This window comes from Anopheles coluzzii, chromosome 3, assembly GCF_943734685.1.
Source record: "Anopheles coluzzii chromosome 3, AcolN3, whole genome shotgun sequence".
In the NCBI taxonomy this organism is placed as follows: domain Eukaryota; kingdom Metazoa; phylum Arthropoda; class Insecta; order Diptera; family Culicidae; genus Anopheles; species Anopheles coluzzii.
The window spans coordinates 66104712-66122216 of record NC_064671.1 but is presented as its reverse complement, the minus strand read 5'-3'; the positions used below and the strand labels follow the sequence as shown (position 1 = coordinate 66122216).

Sequence of the window (17505 nt, the reverse complement as noted above, 5' to 3'; positions counted from 1 at the left end):
TAAAAGGTCGCCCGCTGTCACACAGGGAGCTTCACTGTTTTGTTGTTATGTCATATTCTTGGTGAAACATTCGGCTAACGTAAACATTTCCGTTTGGGAGGTTTCTGGGAAGGAGTGGCCCCTCAGTAGGGGCGCATGAAATGTTGTATTTACGTTTGTTGGTTAGTTCGTAAACACAAGAGTCATGTTGTCTTGTAAAAAAATCCTATTGCATACTTTTAGGCGTTTAGTAGTAGAAATTGAGTTCATTTGTTGCTAGGTAGTAAAAATAACTCTGATACAAAAAAGATTTTACTAATAATTTTAACATGAAAAAAATTATAATTAAAAAGCATTATGAACAGAAAACGATTAGTTTTATAAAAAAAGTAGTTTTCTCCTCTTTATTCAAACATATCTTACAGAACAGCTTGCTGCCACTAACTTACCCACTAACAGCCCTTAACACATAAGCATATGACTCGATTGCACACAGCTAACTTCTACACCTTACAATGTTTAACAAAAAAACAAAGGCAAACCCTGTCTGGTGGTGTCGCACCCCTTCCCCGCTCCTTCCCTCTCACTGTCGACCGCACTGCTGGGGGACGGCCGGGAACGCAAACTGGGCCGAGCTGGCATCGACACCGTCCGGCAGTCCGTCACTGAGCATCACCGGGAAGTAGGCAAACTTGCCCCCACCATTGCCCGCCCTACCCTTCGGCTTTTCCGCCAGCGTGTCCAGCAGCGTCTTCAGCTTCGCCTTAATGTCCTTCAGCTCGTCCTTCAGCTCACCGCAGACGGAGGAGCAGGCGGGCTGGGCGGCCCGAAGATCGGCCGGCGGTGCCTGCACAACCGACGGGCACAGGTTGCTGGACGCGGTGAACTCGGGCTCGGCTGGCGCCGGTGGCGGTGGGGCCGGAGTCGTACGGCGGGTGGTAGGAGCGGGGCGACGCGTTGTCGAGGGCGTGCGTGGTGGCGTCGGTCGTGGGGTGGTTGGTGGCGCGGCAACCTTCGTCTCGGTGTACAGCTGCTTGCAGGCCGGCGGGAAGAACAGATCCTTCCACTGGACGTTCTTTTCCTGGGACGCTTGGTACACGTTGTTTCTGTTGTGAAAAAGAGGAGCTTTTGGTGAACGAACTTCTTGGAAACACTTTCAGCGGCAGCCGGGGCACAATGCTTACATGCTACGCTCGAGGCGCGAGATGTAGATCTTGGTGGCGGACTCTGGCGGCACGATGCGGTACCCCTTCAGGTCGGACACGTAGTGCACCAGATGGGGCTTACCGTCCGGGTCGACGAAGCCGTAGCAGCCGTACGTCACGTCGTCCGGGCCCTTGACTTTGTGCTGGAAATGGTTGTCCTTTTGCTTCACCACGTCCAGCCCGTACTCGAACGAGCCCTGCGGCAGCCGGCCGGTCAGGTAGGAGTTGGAATTTTTCTCCACATTGATCTTCACGTCGATGCCCTCGTCACCGTAGTGAAGCGCTTGGCCGAGTGCAACAACCGTCGCTAGCTGTGGGAGAGAAAAAAGAGCCATAACAACACCAGTAAGAAAAGATGAATGATAAAATGGCCAGTGAGTCAGTGAGTCGAACACGGGACTGCACAACCTTGATCTTATTCTAACGCATTCCAAATCTAATTTTTGGTGTGCCACAGTGGCCTGTTTTTTTGTTGTTGTTTCTCTCGTGCTTCGTTGCACCAACCTTGACAAGTGACTTTTTCGATATCTTATCTTTCGCCTAACGAGGTCGTTAACGACATGTCCCACACAGTCGCAGATGCATGCCACGGCATTCCGCACCGTGGGTGAACTAATCTCATCTTCAACCGATTGGCGTTAAGTGAAGTGAATTATGTAATCGCTCCGCATCGTGTTCTCTCTTCCTTTCCTAGCCTTCTCGCCCCTTATTGGGAAGCAATAAATAAAGCCATCGACGAAGCGTACGAGTCGCTCCAATGGGAAGGACGAGATGGTTGAGGGGGGGGGGGGATTATTGTTGCTTTTTTTTTCGTTTCTTTATCGCGTTAGATGATTATTTTCATCCGTAATGTGATTTGCATCTAAATCGGATCATTTGCACCGTTCGGATTGAAGATTCACATCAAGCAAGCAAGCGTGCATGCAATGGTGTTTATTTATCTTCAACAGAGTGTGTGTGTTTGTTGCAGTGTGTTGTAATCGGAGCGTTGGAATAATGGAGAAGCCCAGTAGCTTGTACGGGCAAGCGATTTCTTTATGCAAATTGTTCTTCATTACAATATCCTTGCAGATTTGCTTCCATTTCAAGTTTAATAGAATCAAAACAATGCTTTGAAATGGCAATGAAATGCGTGACAAGGAGATCCATAGCTGATATTAGCTTTGAATTTGAATTAAATCTCCAGTAATAGTATATTTTACGATTTTAACGGTTTTTGTGTACATGCAAGTTGAAATATGATAACCTTAGTAATGACCAAAGACTTCTCGATAAGATTTACATATTTATGATAAACTTCTAGACTGAAGCATATATTGTTTTTTTTTTTGTAAATATAAAGTATTTTTTTAAGCGCAATCTTGCTAAATCGGTATGATGAATGTTTACAAAAATTTGTAGAGTTTAGAAATTTGAAAAACGAACTTGAGAATGAATTGTGTAGTGGTAAACTTCGGCAAAGATTGAAATTGTAAAATAAAGTAGTAGTAGCAATAAAGAACTCGTTATAGCTCTCCGATAGCTCAACACATTGAAAACTTATCCGGGTCGAAGGACCAATTGTTAAGCGGCAATGTTTTGATAGCTCTTATTCGAAACTGTTCCAAGGACCTAAACTAATAGGCTAGCTTTTTTTTTTACTGTCACGCAAAAACGACAACGTTTGAGTTTTAGCTGCTCTCCCTACCACTTTACCATTTTCAATTCACTTAGTTTATCTTTTTTTTGTATTTCAGTTGTTTTAATTCAATTAAAATTTAACGTTTGTTCTTATTATTACTTCTATGATTGTTTATACTTCATTTTCATTCGATCTAATAAAAATGTTGACAATGCACCACTTCTACTTACCACTAAGAAATATTTCATCATTTTCACTTTTTAAGCACACCCTGACTAGTTAATACAATACAATGTTCTATCACACCTTGGTCAGTCAAACTTGCACCAAAATTCGCGCCTACACTGGCTACAAACAGTTTTTATCAACACAGATTGTCAATTCTTAACGTTTTCCCGATCAGCTTATTTCACTCTTTCGATCGCTTCGAAGCAGAAAAACAGCTCTTTTTTATCGATTGTCGCTCGTTCACAACTCTTTCACACAATCAATGCGTAACAATCAAAACTACGCCCCGTACGGTTTTCGTGTGTCGTTTGTCGTTGGACTGCGCGTTTTGACTTTAAGCCCGCGTTGCTCGACTTCTGGCGCACAACTGTTGCTGATCGACCGACCGTCCGGCGGTCTTATTTAAACGACTCCATGCACGACTCCAGGCCAGCATCCGGTCGGATCGTTTTCGACGCAAAACATATGCATCCCTTCCCCTCCCTTCCCTACCCACCTTCGAACCACACATCTTTCGTTTGGTGACGTGTTATCGCGTCGCCAACCAGAAGATGAGATAGATGAGAAGGGAGCAAAAAAACGACAAAAATCCACCTCCAACTCAACTCAGCTAAACAGCACCAGAGAGGCAAACTGAATATCACCGTCGAAGAAGAAGAAGAAGAAGAAGAAGAAGAAGAAGAAGAAGAAGGAAAAAAACACCCAAACCGGAGCGAACACCGAAAAGCATCGAAAGCGAAAAACCTGTTCCACATCTCACCCCAAACTGTTTGCGCGGGCGAAAGAGCTTTCCGCCTTTGCGTGCGTGCGTTTTGTTTTTGTTTACATCTTTCCCTTCGCGCGCACAGGGTTTGTGTTTTTGTTTTTCGCATTTAGCACGCTTCTTCTGCTCTTCTTGTTCTTCGTTTGCTTCTGTGCCCGCGATCGCCGGATCTTCACCGGGCTGCGTCAGCGGCGTCCGAGTGTCGCCAAGTTCTTGGAAACGTTACGAAACGTTAGCAAGTTTTCCTTTTTAAGGTATTTCGTACCCGACGAATGCTTTCCATCTCACCTCACGCGACACCCGCCGGAGTGCCGCAGCGAATGCGCGCAGAATCAAAACAATCTTTGACTTCTTTTTCTTCTTTAAATATCCCATCACCTTCGGTGCCTTCTTGTTGTGCAGTGCCTAAAAATGGACAACAAACAAACGGTGCGAAGTGAAAAGCTGGAAAGTCCCGATTGGACCCGTTCGGCGACACCGGATGTTTCCAATTTCGCACACTAATAAATGTGAGTCGCGTTTGTTTTTTTGTGTGCGTTTTTGTTTCGTTCCGAATCTTTGCATCATTTTGGGTGTGGAGAGGAGGTTTGTTTTCCCTACGCTTTCGAGAACATTTCGGCTTGCTCGTCTGGCTCGTCGTCGGGTTAATGTTGTTTGGAAAGCGCGAGCTCTTTTTGAAGTAAACAAAATTCCAATCCATATCAGTGCCGGATCAGGAGGATGAATCGTCGCTTGGGCTTGGTTTGAAGTGTAGCAAATATTTGGATTAATTCAAACAATTGTGGTGGCACATGCGAATGATGGGAAGGCCATAAATAGAATGATGATATCGCGTGCACGCTTCGTGGCAAATGAAAGGCCGTTGATAGGTTCTTAAGTGATGAAATTCTTTAAATCTTTTTTTAATCAGTTTTTTTACGTTTTTCATCAAGATTTGATGCAAAAAATAGTTAAAAATAAGTTATTAGAAGGAAATGAGAATAATTATTCAATTGTGTGATTAAGGTACAACACCATTTGCGAAACATCGTATAACAATAAAAATGTTGTCTTAAATGTGTCAAAAACATCGAAAACTCATGTAACTCGTCTAACGTGTCTAACTCACAGAAAAAAAACTAAAATTCCCGAAAATAGCTTAGCAATAAGAAATATAAAAGAAACATATTTTCAAATAGCTATTACAAAGTTACAAAAACAATCATCAATTGAACAATAGCAAAAAGAAACAAAATACTTTTAAAAAATGATTCGAATTTCCAAACAAAACATTACCAAAGCATGAAATGGAAAGTAAAGACGTAAAAGTAAGATATGAACAATTGATACCTTGAAGTCTTGGCTAAACAGTGTACGAATTAATGGCAGATATTCATAACTTTGTATAACTTGATGAAAGCAACATGAAAAATCGACGATTGAAAATGTGTATTTAAATCCCACATTACTCCATTTGATATAAACTTATATTAACAAAATTTTCTGATGCCTTTTTTCATGACGGTTTCATCAAATTTTTCTAAAATGTCAATGTGTTTTGTATAAAAAATATAAATATAAAAAATGTTCTATATACTATAATCTATCAAACTATATTTAATGCAATTTTTGCACCAAATTTTCCTAATTACAAAAAAAATCAATCATCACACCGCTTACGGAAGCTACTCAATTACGCTTCGCCTCACTGGAAAACGCATTAATAACCACCACCCACCCTAATAACTGCTAATGATATTACCCCCGCCCGAGAACAATACAAATCACCGATCTCGTGACAACCAAACATGGCGCTTTCGCGATTGTGAACCAATAAAATACATTATCATTATGAGGCATCTCGTATTTGGCAGAGGAAGGTTATGGATGCCCGGGGTCTGGGCTTGATGTTATGCCAATAAAGTGTGCGTTTATTAGGTTGTGTGTGTGTGTGTGTGTGTGATGTTGTTGTTTTGTTTTCCCATTTCACCCGGGGTTCAACCTTGACACCTAGCTGATCGGTATGCGGGCAAGGATGAGCGAATTTTATGACCAAAATTAGGAGCTTTTACGAAGATCGTTTAAAAGCTTTGGCGAATCGGTCCGTTGACATTTCGAACAGTTTGGTGATATTTCAAGGAAGATGATTAATTTTTTAAAAATTTACACAACATTTTCAGAACCTTTTTTTCTGACCATCAAACCATTTCTTTTATTCATCCACATTTGATCCGCACTGTCTGAACGATTGGCATTCGAGTGCGTTGGCGTTGTCCACGACTCCCGTGACTCATCCACCCCCTTATACTAATGGGCATTATTTCCTCGCCCAATCATCCAAACTCGTCTCGTAAGCTCATTCTCGATTGCCGGCCAGCTCACCAGGAAGCGGGCGTTCTAAAAGGATTACAAAAGCAGTGACATTTAAGAGCACACTTCCCTCCTGTCCCGCGTGCATGTTTCGTTTTGGCAACTGTATCAAACAGACCACGATATTCCCACTTTACCACCCAAAAAGGGGCACATTAAAGCTGAAGCACCCCACTTTGGCTCTGCATCGTCTGCTTTGATTGAAATCGTTGATGAACCAACGCATCGGTTTTACGACCCAACGGAGCTTGTAAACCGAGCAGCCGACGGTGTTGAAAGCTCGTCGCTCGAAACGAACATCTAAATCGCATAATCCGTTGTCACAGTTAAGCAGCGGACCGCGCGTGAGGGTACGTGATGCAGTAAAGAGCTCCTGCTGCTGAGAGTTATCATTTCGACTCCTTCCACCCGGCCGGACGGACCATTAAATGTCAGCACCATTAATCTTCACAGCCCATCGCTCATCAGTACGCTCGCGCTTTGTATCTTGTTTCACTCTCGCGCGCTGATGTCCGCCAGGAAGTGATTACGGTGCGTGTGATACCCGGGTGGCAATAATAATTAAAGTTTTGCATTTTAGCTTAGATGACCATTGCAAAAAATAATAATAAAATTCATCGTTCCGTGTAATATCTGTTAACCACTTTCCAAGTCGTACTGCTACGCGTCGGTTCTCGATCGATCGCATCCTGGGGATCGATTCAGTGGGAAAATTTTCGGAAAGCTATAAAATTAACTTGTTTACCCCGTTGCTGTTGTTTTTCTCCTCCTCATGAATCGTTGTTTTTTTTTCTGCCCAATTTTTAAAGTGGCGCCACGATAAGACCGACCGGCTACCTTTTAATTTCATTTTGGGCCGATTTTCTGGCGTCACGGGAGCAATAAAAGCGTCCCGCGCCACACACCGGCGCGCTAACGGCGAGTTAATTGGGTTCCCCCAGTGCGAGACGAACGGTAGTTTATGGAGTGGACGGCTTGAAAAGACGGAACTAGCCGAAGAACTTGCCGCTCCCTGGGAGGGGGACCTTAGCACGTCGATAGTCGATTTTTTGGTTTTGTTTCGTCCACGAGAAGGATGATAATTGAAGGAATCGTTTAGACAGTGCTTTGCATACTGATGAGGCAGCGCTTTCGCTGTTCTAAGGCCCTCGGGGCAAAGGTATTAAGGAAGCGTTCAAGTGTGTTAGCTTTTTCGGTTGGTTTCTGCTTCAAAGATTCTTGTCAAACGGTTGAGAGCTTCTAGAAAAATTCTACAAACTCCTCCTTGCACACAAATCTCAGCCCGGTTTGGGTGCGATTGTGCCATGCTGCATCGATCGGAGCTATCTTAATGTTTGGTTAAGTGCAAGGCCATCGTTCGCATCGCTTTGAAAAGGCAACTTAAGCAACATAAAGCAGTGACCGCCCTTTAAGTTTTGGGCTCATTCGTTGCACCACGCTTGAACTCCGGTCGGACAGATGGTATGGACACACAGACGCGTGAGCCATGACCATCGCCATCCATCGGCCAGCTTCGGATGCAGTTGCATAACGATCGCATTACATCCAGCGGACCCTTTCAAGGGCAGGCCAGCCAGGCGTATTAGCATAAACTCATCCTACCCGGAGCCCTGTGACGTTTTGCTTTGCATCTCATTTGCAGGCGTTTAGTGTGAGAAGTGTGAACGTCGTCCAGCTGGTGACTCTGTTTCGTTACGCGTCCGTAACCGGTCCGGGGCCGGCTCCTGACGCGCGCTGCCCGCGTGCGACCTTGCCGACGGCATTTCTCGGTCAATATTCGCTCTGCTACGTGGAGAAAGAGATGGAACGGGGTTGAACCGCGTGCTTTAAAATGGAGTCCATCAACCACAAACAGAGCGGAAGAGAGGTGGAGAGACTCACCCAGCCAGCTGTATACCAGGATGCGCTATACACCGCACGACAGTGGATTGTAGCAGCGGTAGAGTTAGATCGTGTTTGGATTGAGCTCTTTTGGACACGGTCAGTTGTTCGCCGTTTTTAACAGGTATGATGCCGCTTGTGAATTTGTATGACTCACGCTGGGGATGAGTATTTCGGTGGTATATGTTCTACTTCTTACTTCAAGAAAGCGCTAGGTAGCGATAAATCTTTTTTTTACTTCTAAAACTTACACAAACATTGTGGAATAATTAGACCGAGTAAGAACCGAATATGTTAGATAATTCAAACAGAAATACATGCAAAGAAGCTATAAAAAGGAGAATTAACAACAACAAAACAATCAGAATGTTATAAACAAAAGTAACATGATAACACAAATCAAGCTGTATAATATTGTGCAAATAACAAATAAAATAATGTGAAAATAACAAAGAATGCAAATAAAAATACGATCATAAAATACGATACGATCAAGGTGACCAGATATGTAAACCACGAATGGGATTTGGGCACTGATGATGATTGCCGTGATTTCTAAGAAGGTTGCCAGGAAGGTAAACCTTGAATATAGTAAATATAATATACAACGAGTACTGATCGTAATAATAATTGCAATATTTTTTAATGATAATAATAATAAAAAATTTAAAAAATATATACTAGATACTATATTAGTTATAAAAATAAAAATAATTATAAAAAATAAAAAAAACCTATAAAAGATCATAAACTTAAACATAATTGCAACAAATATATATATTTGATAATATAACAAGCACAACCAAACTTGTAATAACTTTCGTATTAAACATTTTTTTTGTAAAAAATGACTAACCCAACAGTTACAAGAAATCGAAATAAAAGGAAAGAAGAAATATTTATGCATAGCCAGGTTTGTAATATTAGAATTCGATCCGTCCTAACATCACTTTACCCCCTGATTACTGAAAAGCCCTCTGAAAAACTACATTCAAGTTAATTTATTCTTATTTATTTACTCTTTCAAGTCTCTTTTGTACTTCGCTTCGTGAACAGCCTTCGTAAGGACATCCGAAAATACCTAGATCAGTTATAAATTCCTCTTCAAGTTCAATTTTACAAACATCCAATCGCAACAATTTCCATCCGTTCGGTCTTACCCTACTCTTATCTTACTCTAGGAACTGGTTTCGCGATATTTTAGATTAATTTTAATTTTATTGCTCGTTGATTAGCCGCAACTATTGTACTGTCCGATTGGCTGTTCGCGTCTCCAAAACGGCTCCAAAACGATTATTGCCCCGTGGCGTCACTGTGCCGACAGCCCGGACGCGAACGCCAAAGGTCTCGCGCTCTGTATCTTCTGCACCATCAAGCAACAGCCGCAACACTCTCACACTGGATCGATCGCATCGGAGTGGAGCCACCACAATTCACGCCACGAAAACGAAACGTGCCAGTAGCAAACGTGCAATAACAACAAATTCCAATGCAAATTCGACAGCCTACAACATTATCGTCGCTGCGTAGCGCATCATCTCCGTGCCCAGCGATGAGATGAGGAGAAGCGACTGACCCCGAGGCTTCGATATATTGACAGCCCGGGCAGGAGAGGACGTGCTATCCTAATGCGCATCGCTACGCCCGCACAATCCGGCCTGACGCGGCTGCCAGCCAGAGAAGGAAATTCAACACACGCCAACAAACTGAATCGGAGTGTGAACCAAAAAACAAACACCACATAGAAAAACCACGACCAAGTTCGAGGACCGCACTGACCGCGAAAGTGCATGGCCCGCCAAGGACGCCGGTTATGCGGGGTGGCGCAGAAATCGTTCAGCTCCAGCATCACGCAACTGGTGTTCGCCATCTTCACGAGGTCATGAAATTGTTGAATAATTTACCAGCCCGAAACCGGAAGATTCCTTCAGGAGGAGACAGAGAGACAGAGACACAAAAATTGCCAAAGCCGGCCGTTTGACGCTTGCCAAAAATCTCTCTTTCGCCACCCTCGCACCGATCAGGGCCGTGACGATCAGGGTGACGCAGCCGCAGTTTAGCGCCACATCGATTATGGTAACGGCCGCAGCCAAACAATGGCAATGTCAAATGCATTAAAATCGTTAATTTATCAGCTCGACAACACAGTTTCGGCAACGGTAGCCAGGGTTACATTCCTTTGGGGACTCGTACAGTGTGGTGCTAGCGCTGGACGACTAATCGCATTGCTTTAGAGATGCGCCAGCCTGTCCACTCTGATTGTAAGCTGCATGATGATGGCGGCGGCGGTGCGTGTGTGTGTGTGTTTGATAATGTGGTGGGAGCCTTCGATAATGACATGGGCAACCTTGCACAGCACATCCGGAAACTGGGCAGTTTCGTGCGATTGTGCAAATCGGAGGCAAATGGAAATGTATCAGCTTCTGGTGGATTATTGGTGATAAAGGCATGTTTTTCGCTGTTTTATTGTTAAGAAGAATTGATAGCATAAGAAAAATTGCAGAACGATTAGGATTTAATTTTATTGTGATTATTCATTTACTTATCTTGTCAAATCACTCATTTTTCTTCATTTGATGCTATTATCGTTTATTTTTATAGACGGTATTACTTATTACTTAACCATTACCCATTAACTATTAATCTTTTCATTGCAGTAAATAAATAATTACCTGATTGTATACTACCCAATAGAAAATGATGTTAAGGTCTACATCAATGTCAAATTAAAAGGAAGAAATCCATAATGCATTCAATAATTAGATCTTGTTACCGTTCAGGAATTATCCGATCTAAATAAAAGGGAATGTTGAAGTCCTTCTCTAGTATTCAAGATATTTTGGACCATAGTCTGTTCCCGTGATACGAAGTTCTTATCTCACACGGATATGGGCACTAAAGTCACCCCTTTTTTTACTTTTTTACTTCATATTTGACAATTTTATAGAACAAAGCGATAAGATTTGCAACATAAATTAAGGAAACCAACATAAATTTGCCATTCACAATAATTGTAAGATCATTGAAAATGGAACAATGTTCTATTACAGCTTCTACTATAATTATATAATGGCAATGCGCTTCACCCTCCGTGATTGGCCGCGTCGTCTCGACTACAGGACTAGGTGTTTGCTACTTGGGATCCCGCCCCTCGCCGAACGTGTTAAGCACGCCAGGCTAGCATTTATCACGGGAATCTTTCGCGGATTCACCTCTATGTTCCTGCCAGAATAATCCGTCACCGTCCAATGCTGGCCCTTTAACCGGACAACTTGGTGGCTCTCGCAACCCTCTTCTTTGTGTGTGCCGTTTACTAAATTCAGCTGACGATCTCTACGAGCCTGGAATGAAGATAGCAGAACTGACTTCACGTTTGAATGTTCGAAATGCGTCCAATCATAACAATATATATATGCTCTGTTTGTTATCATTCGTTAAAAAAAATATAAAAGAAACAAAATTTAAAAACAATTTTAATCGAAAGGGCTTTACAGTCCATCAATTAATAACCACTATACTAAACTATTTATCTGTTGAAGACATATAAAAATATGTAAAACCTCCTTCATCAAATCTTTCATCAAAATTGTCCATATATTAAATGTATTTGACTTACGTTTTGAGCTACTATCGCTTCGCCTTTTCGTCCGCTCTACAGTATCAAATCCCTTGATAATCGAGAACTTTGAAACACTGCAAGAGATAGGTTCTAAATGCAAAATCATGAAGGTCTATCATGATTTTGTTTCCTTACAGGTGCACCCTAGTACTTCTCAAAGTATAACTAGTGCCAGCTTACCAGAGTCCTGCAGTTCCATTTTAAGTGTAGATACCTCATTGAAGGAGGAAATTAAAGGTATCCCCGATAACCTTGGCCGGATGACAATTCCCAGCAAATTTGTGGAGAAACATGGCCATGCTAACAGTAACCATTTTTATACTGACGGATCCTCATCAGAGCAGGGCATTGGATTTGGTGTATACAACACGTGCTCCGAAGCATTCTTTAAATTACGCCAACCATGCTCAGTATATGTAGCGGAGCTCGCCGCAATCTTTTATGCCTTATTATTGATAAGTGCATGCCCAGCGGATCAATATGTAATTTTTTCAGACAGCTTAAGTGCTATTGAAGCATTAAAATCCGTAAAGGCTGTTAAGAGCCCAGACCATTTTGTGAAAGAAATTGTAAAGGTTTTAAGCTCACTGTTTGAAAAGTCGTTTCGCATATCGTTAGTATGGTTACCTGCTCATTGTGGTATACCAGGAAATGAACAGGCAGACCATTTGGCCAAAAGGGGAGCTGCAGAAGGGTCTTTCTTTGATAGGCCTATCCTTCCGCATGAGTTCTTGCAGGCCCCACAGGCGTTTTGCATGGCACGTTGGCAAAATCTGTGGGTCTCGGATGAACTCGGAAGGTTTCTGTATACAATCACTCCTCGTGTAAGCTTGAAGCCTTGGTTCCATAACACCCCTGGCGATCGTGCGTTCATTCGAATGATGTCTAGACTTAGGTCTAATCATTTCGCATTAGGCGCACATCTCCAGCGTATAGGACTGGTCGACTCCAAGGTATGTGGCTGCGGGCTTGGATTCCACGACATGGATCATCTTTTGTGGTCCTGCGTGGAATACGAGTCTGCTCGACCTGCTTTGCTGGACGCGGTCGAAAGACTAGGAAAATGTACTGATATTCCGATTCGGGATATATTAGCGGCATCGGACTGGGAATACCTGAAGGCCATATTCGATTTCTGTAGAGAGAACGGCTTAACTGTGTGACTTTCCTTAAGCAAAATGTCTGTGAACCAACCAACATTGTTGGCAACAGCAATCTTGCATCCTACGTTATTTCCTCTTGTTTGTCTATGTGTTACATGTTGTACATCGCTTGTATGTTTGTGATGGATGAATGTATGCATGAATGTAAGAATGAATGAGTGCAATGCGTATGGCTGAGTAATCGGCATTGACGGCAGACAGAAGATCCTTGCTCGAACGATGTTCTTGCAAGGATTTACTAGATAACTGGAACGATACAGACCCCCGCCATGTCACTCGGACCACTGAAGGAAAGGACTACAACGATACAGACCCTCGGAATGTCATTTGAGCCACTAAATGGAAATATACTCGGACCGCTTCTGATGGATGGATCCGACGAAATGCTTGGAATCCACACGATACAGACCCCCGCAATGCCATTTGGAACACTGAACTGGAATAGACAACCTCGAAACCCGAATGATGTAGACCTTCGCCACGCTTATAGGACCGCAAAATCATGGACTGGATTAATTAAAACCAAACCGTCCGAGTACACCCGGGATAAGGTGCCCTTCCATGGCTCAGAGAAGGAAATGTCTCCCTGCCAATATGGATTGTAGCGCCATGAATTACATTTGTATTTTCTACTCCTAAGCAATACGGCCTTTTTGGACCGTTACTCCTGAATAAAAAAAAAATGTATTTGACTGAGAATCGCAAGCTTCGACTCAAGCAAAAATTCGAATAACGATGTTGTCATCGATATGCAATAATCGCGTAACTCAAAAACCGGCTGTATTCTTCTATTTACTCCGACATGTTTGGTACATATACTACTAACTTACAAACGAATCGATGTACATCCTAAGACGATCAAAGATTTGGATGAAGATATCAAGCAATTTCATTTCCAGGCTGAACCTTGCTATTCCAGACCTTGCTATTCGTATATCTGCCCGTTTTCCATAAAGCGTATAAGAGTACAAAGATCTAGAAAGCAAAACGTTCAGCGGTCGGCAAACTTTTGAGGCAAAAGGCCAATTTTTGTAAATGATTGAGATTTGCAGGTCAGGAGAATGTAGTTTTTTTTTACACTTAAATTATTACATTACGAAATTTTAGAAACAAAATAATTGGTCAATCATATCAAGTAATGCGATTGGCGATATAGCTGTTTTTCTATAATTACCATTATAAATCAAATTACAGACAGAACCAAACTCCGGACACTCACCATGGGTTTATAGAATTTCTCCATATCCAGTACCTGGCAATGCCGTTTTTTTTTTTATTTTACTTGATTGCTTAGTTGAGTATATCATCTACAACCACTTAAAAAGGTCCTGATTTCACAATAAAAAAAAATTTCTCGGTCAATACCCCGCGGAATGCTTTCTTACCAGTTTTCTAAGCGAGTTCAAAGTAATTTTGATTATATTTCCATTTAAAGGTTCATATGGATTGAAGTACATCGTTATCTATTGTAGAAAATGGCAGTGTTTTATCATAGTGTGTTCTGAAGGTTATTAAAACAAATATTTAAGTCTGTCCGGAATGCGATGCAAGATTTTTTAAATTGTTTCAAATTCCGGACATCCTAAGTGAAATGTGTTAGAGTTCATAACATGTTTTACAGTGATGATAACAAGAACAACGATACAGTGCTAATAACAAGAACAACGATACAGTGATAATAATGAAACAACTATATTTGAAGATAGATGCGACAAATATCTTAATGGCCGCATCCAAACTCCGGTGTAAGTCCAACATCTTGTCGGTCCAGGATGGCACAGACCTCAAAATTAGGTGTCCAGATCTTAAAATAAGGTATAGTAAAACGTAAAAATGAGTATAGATGCAGGGGTTTGGCTGATGGAATGTATATTGGTTACATACCAAAAGATTCTTAAGAATTCGTAATTCGATGAATCACCATTGGTAATGTCTATTTAAAAAAAACTGATTGTAATGTTTTATCATTTAACGATCTGGAACAGAGAGTACGTTATCTAATAGTCTAATAGTTATCTATAAAAAAAGCACTTTGACAATCGTTATTTCGTTGTACTCGTAAAAACAATAAGGTTTTTTTGAGTGCGTTTTTGTATTGAAATACGACCGAAGATATTCCTGAACCTGAACCAACTGATTGGTGTTAAAATAAAAAAAAAAACTAGTAGCAGAATAAATTCATCACGAGAAATTATCATGGAGCTATTTCACTATATCAAAACCTTTGTATTGCATGTATTAAGTTGACGAAATGCTCTCTCTCGTCGCAAAGTCACATGCAAAACTTTAGATAAATTTACTGTCACCAGACTTTAGTGAATCTTATCTAAACAAAACTTCGTAAGCATCTTCCTTCATTCCAAAAGTATTACAGTTGTGTTGAAACCGTCATTCCATATAACTTTAATTACAGCTGAAACAGCACGGTGGTATAAAATCTCATTCTAAAAAATCATCAAAAATGTATATACGAATAGTTTATTCCCATCTTTCAAAATAAGTCAAATCCTTTCGCGGGCCAGATTGAATGTTGCAGCTGGCTGCATTTGGCCCGCGGGCCGGACTTTGCCGACCACTGATATAGATGAAAGATCTAGATGACTTGCTTTTGAGTAAACAACAATTGAAATTGACAAGATAAACGTTGAGCAAACCATAGAAGCATCACTTCTCTTACTGGAATGTGTTCTTCGATAAAAGACGAACACACCGTGGTGACTTGTGAAACATACGAATGATACGTGTTTACAAACTATTTTATACCACTAAGACGGCAAAGATCATACTCTGCTTTGTTCAACTTTTATAGGTTTAAAAGCGATATGTTTTGGAATGTCATTGTGATGTTGCACAAGTTTTGAATCAAGTGTGTCCTGCTTCATCAAAAGATGAATAAAGTTTCTGGGTGGATCCGTTTTGATTGTGCATCTCTTTTTGATTATGTTCAGCGTGTTCAGGTTTTGTGACGTTGCAGGTCGATTTGCATTCAATCATTTTACAATTTGGAAATCATTACGCTTTCCTTACATCATTCAAACGTCAAACAACCGACACCTATTAAATTCTCACTATAATTTTAACTGCAAAACTAATGGCGACCGCTAACAATCGAAAGTACACCTCTGGATAGCATTTAAACTCTTTGATTTCTAACGTTGACAATGTGTCAACATCACAAGATCCCGCAAAGTGTTTGATAAGTTCTCGTTACCAGCCATTGTCAAGGGCCTTCAATCGAATATCAGCGACTAATTGCCATTTGTAGCCCAATCAATCCCTTTTCCCTTTCAGTACCTTTTCAGTGGAAAAGTTTTTGTGTAATAGTTTGAATCCTTTTCAAAATTAAAATGATTCGATACTGGGTAAAACCACCGTTCTTCCTCCCCAATAACCCAACCGAATCAGTTTGACATTCCCGGTGAAAGGCGTTTTTCGTGAAACCTCTTCACTCATCCTGCACAGTATTCAGATACAATACCAACGACCAAAACAGCAACCAGTTGCCGGGACGCTAACGGGTTACTTATTTTGCAACACAGAGCATTCCGGATGGAGATTCGTTCCAGGAATGGAGAATAAATGAAACACCCAGTCAGAGTGCTTCCCCTTTAGAACCCTTACACCATCGAAAGCTCGGAGTCCGTTGCGCCACAAGGGAAAGGCGACAGACAGAAAGTTTTTTAAGCGTATCGTTTTGAGCATTTTAATGCTGTGTTGATGCTATTTTTAGCATGATCGAGTGTATACACTCTGGTTCTGGTAGTCATTTCGCTTTTTTTTTTTGCAAAAGCATTGAAACTGTTATCGAGTTTCTGCTTTCCTTTTGCGACTAACTGCGTCTTGGCGTGTTTGGCTGCCAACACAAACGACAAAAAAAATGAATACAAACAGGCTTTCCTTGACATTGAAGGTGCCTTCCCGTTAACAAAAGGAAGGTAAACAAATCGTTAACGAAGGATGGGAAAAGATATACAGCGGATCGACCAGCACAAAAACAAACATGCTTGTGTTCTATTGTTTGGACATTTTTCAGTAATTTTTTTGCTACCTTTGTGTGTGTATTTTTTGTTATCCTTCTTTTTATTGAAACATAACAATGGCTTTAAAACAGCATATGGTGCATGCTGATATTCAATTAACTCTGTGGATGTGAAGGAAAACAAAAAGAATTAAATTGCTCGTTCTGAATTTGCATGTTCTTTGTTATTTCACGGGGCGTTGATAGCACAGCTAATATGTATGTTAAGTATTGTACATCAAATTAAAATTTATACCCTCATTAAGGAGACTATGAAATGATGATTGCAAAAGGAAAATAAAACAATAATAGAACATAATAAATAATAAACTCATAAAACAGTTCTTGAAATGTATATGGTGCTGTAATTCTTTTCTCTCAAGTTGTGGTTGGTCACGGTGCTATCACCTTCGAGCTAACGTTCTTTAGCTTACATTTCTTGATAGGTTTTATTCTTTATTTGTTCGTTACATTTATTAGTTCTGCGTTGAGTTTCTTCTTTGGTTTTTGATTATTTTATATATTTCTATGACTAATCTAAAGATTAACTGAATATTTTTTCACTACAATGTAAAAAAATAAGTCACAGTCAAAAATTATTTGAAGAAATTAAATAACACAAGAGATAAGCGATAACAAATAAATTACAACAACAAAAAATAATAATGGATTCAAAAAT

The 17505-nt window shown here is 41.1% G+C and overlaps 1 protein-coding gene across 1 annotated transcript; it reads right to left on the bottom strand.

Moving 5' to 3' along the window:
• Positions 1–362: 362 nt before the first annotated feature.
• Positions 363–3425, bottom strand: LOC120958983 (uncharacterized). The gene is made up of 3 exons (XM_040382084.2): positions 3036–3425; positions 1164–1495; positions 363–1085 (listed from the first exon to the last, which is right to left on the bottom strand). The coding sequence occupies exons 1-3, from the start codon at positions 3054–3056 to the stop codon at positions 563–565; spliced, it is 876 nt and encodes a 291-aa protein (XP_040238018.1). The 5' UTR covers positions 3057–3425; the 3' UTR covers positions 363–562.
• Between the last annotated feature and the right edge of the window lie 14080 nt (positions 3426–17505).

Bases quoted from the DNA above. Each gene is read 5' to 3' on its own strand.
- LOC120958983 (XM_040382084.2), bottom strand. From the start codon at position 3,056: ATGATGAAATATTTCTTAGTG. The intron at 1,496-3,035 runs GTAAGTAGAAGT...TCTCTCCCACAG, and splicing joins TGATGAAATATTTCTTAGTG to CTAGCGACGGTTGTTGCACT. The intron at 1,086-1,163 runs GTAAGCATTGTG...TTTTCACAACAG, and splicing joins TCGCGCCTCGAGCGTAGCAT to AAACAACGTGTACCAAGCGT.